Source organism: Limanda limanda, chromosome 15 (genome assembly GCF_963576545.1).
Source record: "Limanda limanda chromosome 15, fLimLim1.1, whole genome shotgun sequence".
In the NCBI taxonomy this organism is placed as follows: domain Eukaryota; kingdom Metazoa; phylum Chordata; class Actinopteri; order Pleuronectiformes; family Pleuronectidae; genus Limanda; species Limanda limanda.
In genome coordinates this window covers 15,468,195-15,477,912 of record NC_083650.1, presented here as the reverse complement: position 1 = coordinate 15,477,912, position 9,718 = coordinate 15,468,195, and the positions used below count along the sequence as shown (strand labels likewise).

Here is a 9,718-nt window from a genome sequence, read left to right as displayed (position 1 = left end):
CATGTGCAGGCCAACAATGATAAGAGCGAGCTGACATTGTCTGACAATGTGCTGCAGATTGGACGCTTATAGACCTTATTCACAACAGACATTCTGACATGTCACAGCAGTAAAACCTCTGGTGTAACTCCAACCTGTTGGAAGATGAGGTATTATGTAAAAAACGCAACATGGATAGTCAATGACTGAATGTGTTGTCCTTGCCAACAGCTGTTGTTCACTTAAATTCTACATTTTAAACTGAAAGCAATGCTTACATGTCGGAGACAAGCTGTTATCCTGCAACTAACAACCAAAGGCTTCCTGTTTAAACCGGCAGGTGCACGCCAAGTATTCATGAGAGGTCGTGTGATATTCGTTTTCACGTGCGTTATGGACGGGGGTTAAAAGTGATACGGAGCCAAAATCTTTGTGAGGACAAAGATCGTTTTAGTTTAAAAATTGCTGCTTTCAAATAACAACATAGCAGAATGGATGTAGCCTGTTGGAGAAAGAGGAGAACAAAAGCAGTTTCCTTATTTCTGGCTTGCGAACATTAATGTTTGCCATCTGAAATGACTCATTCCTTCACCTGTAGCCAGTTTGGTAATTGAACTAACATTAGCAGCAGGAGGTGGTTGAAAATTATCACACTTTATCCCCCACATGGAAAGTAATATTCCAATCCCATAATAGACCTTTCTCACAGCAGACATCTTCTGTTTTCATAGAAAAATGCAATAATAACATAAATGGTGTCTCTGTTGTAGAAAATGTGTATATCTATAGTGAATTTACTGTTGCAGTGTTATCATTGATACCGAAAAAAGAAGTACCCTATATACTGTAGTGGACCAGAGTTCTGAAATGAAAAACACATCCGTCAGCTAATATTCTGCTGACGTTTTTGCATGACAGCAGGGTTATTAGATGGAGATTCACTGAATGAGTTAAGACGTATAATTAGGTTTTCCCTCTTCCCTAAAGGAATAGTGTGACATTAGGTGCCATCTTTTAAAATCCATGCATGGGCATCAGCTCAGTCTCCACATCATTGGACAGCTTGTCAAATTAAAGTCAACAGCATTTTAAACCAAAAGCAGCTCTCAGAAATATCCTCCTCAAGGGAACTGCTTGTGTATTAATATATGTTTATGTTTTGTCTTGTTAAACATCTCTCGCCTTTCTCAAGCTGGCTTACGCAAACATCTGAGACTGACAACTGCTTCTTTGCCAGATGCTTATAAGACCAGCACTTATCTTCACATTAACGATTTAACCTTAACTAAAAACACATGTAGACATTTTAATCAAACTAGTTCATAGCCTGTTCCTAACTTGCCTGTTCTCTTGTTCCCTATGTTAATATTCCAGGGCGACTTCTGAATTATTCCTTTTCATTAGTGTGTCCTCAGCAGTTGTACAATATACTGTCACTTTTTATTATTTGTGTACTGGACGTTTTGTGCAGAGCGTTTTATAAACAGTCTATGGTGCAGAGTGAAGTGCGAAAATGTCAAACTGCTCATCCTACCTGGTTTATGTTGTGAATATTTTATAGTTAATGTTTTTCATGAAATGAAACTGGATTTGCTTAATTACTGTCTGTGTGCGTGGCTTATACAGTAGATAAGTTTGACTCATTTACTGAATTGGTGTTATTTTTTTCATACATTGCATGTCTGATATTTCGGAGGCAAGGGACACAATTTTCAGACCCAAGTTCACAGATTTTCAAAATAAAAGCTTCGTAATTAAGCTTGATGTAAAGCATTGCAACAACCAAACAAACTGCTGGGTTTTACTTTGTAAACGAACCACTAAAGGTGAAGTGATTCTATGAATGTTGTTGCCATGACAGAGATCAGCACCAGCGACTCCTGTGATGTCTGTGTCAGTCCGATGTTGGGTGTAATAAAGACGATTCGATTATCAAAATGCAATTTTGACCCATTTGCTGAACACTGCTGTTGTGTGTCCAAGGACGTAGAAGAAGACAGTTTCAACTGTCCACAGAATTGAGGCACACGGCCCCGGCCCACTGAATGCTATACAGCCTGTCTATACAGTTTTCTATTAATATTAAACTTATCGAGTGTCCAAATCGCAGAAATTTGACACCAGATTTCCAGGAGCTGGTTAGATAAACTTTTTCTTTGATATGCATTTCACATACAAACAGACGTTTGTGGAATTAGTATGTAGATAATAATAACTATTAAACATCACAGCATCAGTTCCATTACCCAGTGTTGCTCCAGTTTTCATTCTCAGGGATATATCATCTCCTGTGTTAGGATCCAGTTAATCTTTCAGGACTGAAAACTGCCCTCATACTAGAGATGAATGCTTTGTTGTAATTGTCAGGCTGTAGTCACTGTCACGCAAGCGGCATGCTGAGGAAATATAGAACAGCAGATTTACAGACACGGCGTCGCGGCCACAGTATTAGGTGTTATCAAGTAAGGGCAGCTAACATCACAAGAAATATGAGACAATATCCTCTGTAACTGCTTTACCAGATGTTATTTCTCATGCTGAACATCTCAATCTCGCACTGTTGGTGGATAGACACAAGACATCACTGCTGTTTCAAACGCTCCTGCCATCACCATCTGTTTCATTAATGCCTGTGGTGACTTCTTTTAAGGTACTTCCTTCAGCCTTGAGGTAGACGCCGTTTCAAGACAGGCAGCTCATCAAAATGACTGACAGGTGTTGTAGAGTGGACCAGGCCGACTGCAGGTGGTGGAGCTGACAATATGCTTCCTACCATCGGGTGAAGTGGAATTTATTTTGTATTTATTGCCTTAACAAAGAAACATAATAAACAAGGATGAGAAAACCGTCTCTTTATATTTGTCACAATATATATACTACATAAGTGAATAACAAATGCGTAACCACAATCACAGATGTTTTATGGTTATTTTTTCCTTAAACAATATGTACTATACAGAGGAAATGTTCCTTTAGCTCTTCAGGGAATTTGACTAAGACCTTTACATATAAATAGGTGCCTGTGAATAAGCCCCGCACGCAGCAGAGAGAAAACCCATTTGAATCCTTTTATAGGTCAACAACGCCTGATGGAAATCTAACAGAGTCGCTGGGATTAGAGGCCAGATCTCAGAAAACCTCCGCCAAGTTTAAATATTGAAAGCCTTCACATTTACATTCCGCTCTCCACAGTGCCCGGAGCCACCGGCTTCTCATCTCCAACACCTGGGTTCCCCTGTTGGTTCGGCTCAAAGTTGCTGGCAGTCCGGCAGAGCGACCTGATTATTAGTAAGATCATACTGTCACGGGCCTGATCCTCCGCCGGGTTCACACTTCACAGCTGTTCTTAATCCTCTCTGAACTGTGCAAGAGCAAGATAGTGAGACCTTCCCTGGTACAGAGGCGCCGCGAGTCGCAACTCTGCCCTCAGATCTCCTCTCATAAAATGTATACATGCGTGTCTAAAGGGTATATGTGAGGAAACAGTTGTATAATTACCCTGCAATGGTGGTAATATGGTGATTGAGTGTGCTGGGGAATAAAGATAAAATTGCACAAGTGTTTTCAACGCAGGGATGGGTAATTGTAGCTGTTCCTCAGAATTGTTCAAGGATGTTAAATGCTGCCCACAGCTAATGTGCATGTCCTTGGAAAAGCTCTGTACATAAAGCATGTTTAGCAGGGATCGGATGAGTCTCAAACTCTTTGTGCACAATAACTCTGTGACCTTTTCTCCATGTGCAAAGCATGGACACATTTTGACTGAGGCGTTCACTGACACGTGAACTGACCCCTCCACTGTTTGAAAGATGGTGCGCAGCTTTAAGTTTAAATTACAGAGAACCACATTCTGTGCAGCAGCATCACAAGCTCCCCCCACCCCCCGCTTCATCCGACAAAACAAACTGCCGTTATTTGTGTGAAGAAAGTGGTCTTTTAAAATCTAATATCAGTCACTCTCCAGACAAGAAAATCAATACCTGATGACCATTATGTTCTGAACCAGTTTGTTCTCCTGGCGCTATAGCATGCCTTCCATGAAAAATACATTTGTTTACCGGCTCCAAGACTGCTGAAGGTCGAGTTGTGAATTTACTGCCGACGTTAGTCTTGCTTGTTTGGTGCAGGCCACTCTGTCAGTGTTAATTTGCGGTGGGAGGTGCATCCGACATCCTCCCCTCGGTTTATTAACATTCGAGACTGCATTGCATTAAAAAAAACGTGTTCATCACAGATGAATGCAACATTCATTCAGGATCTGGCAGTGTGGGAAGGGCGATGTCGGGTGAGGTGGGATGGTGCTGTACGGTCGGCTGGGGAGAATGCCCAAAGGCCCACTTGTAGCCCCTGCTGGAGACGGTCATCGTTTTGTTCTTATCATCTTCGCGAGACCGAAACTAGAATCCAGTATGGTTAAACAAGGCTAAAGCCGGATATTTCACATATTCATAAATATTAGTCCCCTAAATAGGCCTGAGTTTTCTTTTCCAGCAAAAATCCATGAAAATGTTGAAAAACTTCTTATTAAGAATGAAAAAATCTGCATCAAAATTGTATGGGTTCTTCCCTGAACAATAATGCATCCTCCCACCCGGTGCTGTGGTAATCCGTTTAGTAATTGTTGTGTAATCCTGATCACAAACAAACACAGATGAAAACATAACCTCTTTAGTAGACATAACAAATGTATTTAAACTTAGTATCAACCAATAAGTGGTTGATACTAAATGGAGATAAAAGAAAATGCTGATAAACATTGAGTTTAGTAAACATCAGATATAGTAGTAGTAGAAGAGTAATGTGTACAGTGCAGGTCACGATCATGAACTTGTGCTAATGCTTGGTGTAACGCACTAAGGAATCAACACATTGTAATTTACAGAGAGTAAAGGGCTTTTGGGTTTAGACAAAACAAGTTCATTATCACTTCTTCAGCCATCTGCTTTTGGTGTGTGACTGTAGTGCATCATCTGGTCGGACTCGCGGCAACTCAGCCATCATCCTCACTCACATGTAAAGTAGCTGTTTTACACAGGGAGCGTTTAAATTGAAGTCACAGTGTGTCACATCACAGCAAGAAGGACTCAGGTTTGAGTCTGAGCATTAACATTCTTTGTGTCCACATTTGTCATAGATGATTTTCCCTTTTTCCTTCCATACATTGCATGCTGGGATAGATATAAGCCCTTCATGAACCCTATATGACTGTATTTTGTAATCCGGCTTCAACAGTCATGTATCTCGAAATAAATATATGGCTGCTGGTTGAACTGCAACTCTCGAAGATATTTTATCATCACATTTTCTACATTCACCATACTCCAGGAAATACACCATATGAACTGTCTATTGTAAAAACGGTAGGATTGTTCTTCCAGTGAGAATGACCATCCTCTATTAAACCGAAGCATATTGTGTACAAACGTCTTGTATTTTGGGTCAATCAAACTAGAATGAGGCTGTTTTTTATGAGGGTTTTAATAATGTCATCAAACGTCAACTTTTGTCCTTAAGTAAAACTCTACAGGATGAATGTTTCCCTTTCATTCCTGTAAAAACAATACAATCCATTAGTGTGTATCAAAGAGTCAAAATTGCTGAAGCAACTTTACAAGCCAACAACACAGATGAATAATGCTGGCTAAAGCAGTCTCACTGTGGGAGTCTGGTGTGTGCCACAGAAATCTTGCCACCTTCCTGTAGCTGTGCTTTGCACAGTTGAAAATATTGGGAGAGCTTCTGCACACCTTCAAAAACATGGAGGGCCAGTCTGCTCTAAATTATGCAAGCAGTCTGAGTGAGAGTACAAGAAAAGAAACTTATTCAAATTTTGTTTTTACTGTGGCCCCTGTGTCAGTGTTATTATTTTATTTTTGTGCTGTATCATATTATCCTGACTGATCTGCTGCCGCGGCTAAGCTCAAGCACAGATAGGCAGCGAGCGCCTGAGGAGGATATTAAACAGGTTTCCTTATTTGGGAATCATTCTCCATTCTCTGCCCCTTGGTTGAGTATTCTGTCCTACATAGTGTGCTACAGCAGCATCGCTGCCCAGTCACCCATCAGTGATCAAACCCCTACAACTGAATATATATTCACATGTGCCTCTGGCTCAAAATAAGAAGCCCTGTATGTGAGGATCTCACTCACGATTAATGACATTGCAAAGGCACCACTTCAGCAATTAAGAGGTCTCTAATTGAAGAGTGAACCAAGTGGGGGAAAAAATCATTGTCTATTTCGTTTTGCTACCAAAGTTAATTAAAGTACATTTGCTGAATTTTAATTAAAAAGTTAATAATACTCAACCGGTCCAATAACTTTTAAATGATTCCATGAAAAAAAACCTTTACAGCCAGTGAAAGACCAATAAAGCCTTTATCTTGTACACAATACTTTATCAAAGAATCACATATAAAACACACGTCTTTCAAGAGAAAGCTTGAACTGCTGTTTTCATTCTAATTACGTTGATGCTCTCATTGGTTGCACCTTCTGACTTACGTCACGTTAAAGCCCCGGACTACTAAGAACATTCGAGCAACAGAAAAAACACACCACAGCACACGGACCCTTAAAGTCAAGATTAGAACAACACACAATTTGAAAATATATCCTCTGATCTTGCAGTAGTGGCCTTTTTTTTTCATTTGTACAGTTAGAAAAAATACACAGTTAACTGAATTCACTGAATGCTTTACCAAACTCACAAGGGATACTGCATTTTTCAGCATGACTGCTTTGGATATAGCACTGCTCTGTCTCCTGCTCTAAGTGTCTGCAGTGTCCTGTGTGCCATGAAGCAGTAGAGGTGAAGATCTCCTGTGTGTCCACATGAGAGTTCCCGTGCCCTAAAGCTGCGGAACATTGTGCCCTGCCAGCGTCCTGAGGGTCCAACATATTCCCATCGGCATCTCCAGGACTCTGCTCGTCCCTCTGTCATGTGTGTACGCACGTTGTCACCTCGGGGAGGGGCGTCTGGTCCTGCATGACCACTTGAGGGGGGGTGGGGGCGGGGCGAGCGTGGGCCACCGAGTTTTTCTGCAGCTCGACCCCGAAGGCGGGAGGGGCGCTCTGCAACTGTCTCCTGTACTGCACAAAGCTGCAGGTCTTTATGATGATGGCCAGGACGTTCTTCCCCATCAGGATCCCCGACACCCTGGCGTCCCGGTACAGAATCATGTTCCCGCCGCGGATGAAGAGCGTGATGACGTTGATGGTCACCAAGCTGAGGATGGGGTACAGGAGCATCTTGTGGGGCACGATGTTGATGCCCTGCATGCTGATCTCGCTCAAGGACACGCAGGGCAGCACCAGCAGGAGGATGTAGCAGTAGAAGAACATCAGGCCCTCCGCCCACAGGGGGAGCCCCTTTTTCTGAGGCTCCCACAGGTTGGCCTGGATGTCCAGTACGTCCAGCAGGTCCACCACCACCCAGAAGAGACGGTTGCGGATCTCCTCGCGCTTCTTGAAGGCTCGCACGTACTCCATGTGGTCGATAGCAACCAGCACCACGAACAGCACCGGGATGCAGATGGACAGCAGGAGCGTTAGCGCCTTCCTCGCGAGGGCGTCCAAGCTCTTCCTGTCCGCCTTGTAGTTTTGATACACAAAGTAGACCTTGATCTCCAGCACGAAGATGTAAAGGAACCACAGGATCATGGCGTAGCCTCGCTTAGACGTGCGCACCTCAGCACCCACCCACACCGCTACGTAACGCAGCACGATCAGGAAGCAGATGTCGCCCACCATCACCATGATGCATATGCCAATCTTGCGTGGTCCGTGGTTCTGCTCCACCAGGTAGGCGTCAATCAGCGCCATGCTGCTCATGATCAGAATGGTGGAGAGGCACACGTGGGGCTTGTTGGTGGGAGGTGGGGGTACCATCCTTGCCTTGCTGATGGGGGGAGGAGGAGGACAAGGAGGAGTGTTGTTGAGGAGGGGAGCTCAACGGGTCGTCGGTTTGTCCAGGGAGGAGGCAAATCAGATAGTGCTGCTAGACAGTGGTTTTCCCCTCCATTGCCTCTGCCTTGGCCAGAATCCAGGATGCATTAATAGGATTCTCACAGATCACTTCAATCAATCTGCGCTTGTGCCTGAGCCACCTGCCGGGTAGACAGTACTCCTCATTTAGTAAATGATGTTCATTGGCAAATGGTCTGTAAACATACAGGTTCACTTGTGCAAAAAAAATGAATAAATCCCAGGAGGTGTCTGCCTTTCACACGCTGATAAGCATTCACTGAGCAGTTTATTCAACGAGTTCCAATTTCTGTTATCAAAAAGAGGAAAAAGTTGCTGCACTGTGCTCTCATAACACTCTCCGCACCGTTGTATTCATACAGGCTTAAGCCTCAGAGATAAGAATCCAGCTGAATACTCACTTGTGTCCCTCTTTGTACTTTATCCTAATGACTGGCAGCGAGCGATCATCCATGAGAATGCGCGGGGAGATCACGAAGCCCATCTGTAATCCACAGGGGGAGAGGGGAGAAAATGCACAGGATCCTCTCCTCCTCCGATTGCCGTTAATCCACCAGTCAGGGATGAATTTCTGTTTTCTTTTCTTTCTTTTCACACGAAGGAGAAATCCCCCAAAATATTGCCGCCGTAATCCACTTCCTGCTCAGACTGAATCAGGAGGAGACATCTTAATGATCACAAACACTGCTCTCAATTTATGCAGCTAAGAAGAGAGGTCAGTTTGTGTTGTGCTCAGATAGAAGGTTTAAACCCCCAACTCCAAAAAACAGAAAAAGGAAAAAATGGTAAAGTTAGCAGAAAAACTCATCCTGCTCAGAAGCGAATCTCCTCTCCAGAAGTTTTCCTCTCCAGCATTCACCATCCCCGGACAAGAAAATGAAATATCGTGTACCTGTACATTTCTATGTGCTGAATCTTGCAGTGTGTGTGTGTGACTGTCCTTCCTCTCTCAGCTGTGTGTCCCTGTACATGTCTGTGTGTGTGCAGGTTTCAGATGGTCTCCACGCTACGTTGTGGCTGCCCCCTGGCTCGGTCCTGGCCACTGCGCCGTTTGCTGTCTCTTGCTCCAGCAGCTTCTTTTGCCAGGGACACCGATATCAGCAGCTCTGATTCCCCTGTCGTCTCTGCCAGCACCACCGGCGCTGTGATACTCCAACGCCGCTGCCTCTCTCTCCCTGTCCCTCTCTTCTGCACTCTGCGAAGTCAGAGAGATGCTCACACTCCTGGGTTCTCTCTCTCTCTCTCTCTCTCTCTCTCTCTCTCTCTCTCTCTCTCTCTCTCTCTCTCTCTCTCTTTCTCTGTGTGTGTCTGGCTCGCAGCTACCCTCCTCTTCCTTCTCCCTCTTCTGCTCAAGTAAAGGCACTTGCTGTGTGGAGGTGACGCTCAGCAGACCACAGCTGCAGAGAGGGAAAAGAGGTAGAGAGAGGGAGGGAGAGCGAGAGAGAGAGAGAGAGAGAGAGAGAGAACACTTTTCCAGGGGGTGGAGAAAGGCGGGGAGGGGAGGGAAGACGAGCCAGCCTTTTGCAGCTTAGCTGAATGCACAACTTCTCCCTCTCAACCTTTTTTTTTCTTCCCTCACATCCCTCTCTTCTATTCACATTTGTGTCTTGTGCTGATATCCTCTTTTCTTGGGCTGTTTCAAATTTTTTGGGGCTCCCAGAGAGAGAAAAAAACCAGAGCTGCTTTTCTTTCGTTTTTCAGGAGCCCATTAAGGTTTCGTGCATTTCACCGAGGTGCAGGGATGAAAAGTGAT

The 9,718-nt window shown here is 44.0% G+C and overlaps 1 protein-coding gene across 1 annotated transcript; it reads right to left on the bottom strand.

Moving 5' to 3' along the window:
• Positions 1–6,918: 6,918 nt before the first annotated feature.
• LOC133021099 (transmembrane protein 121) lies at positions 6,919–7,869 on the bottom strand. Its single transcript, XM_061087869.1, has one exon. The coding sequence runs from the start codon at positions 7,867–7,869 to the stop codon at positions 6,919–6,921; it is 951 nt and encodes a 316-aa protein (XP_060943852.1).
• Positions 7,870–9,718: the final 1,849 nt, after the last annotated feature.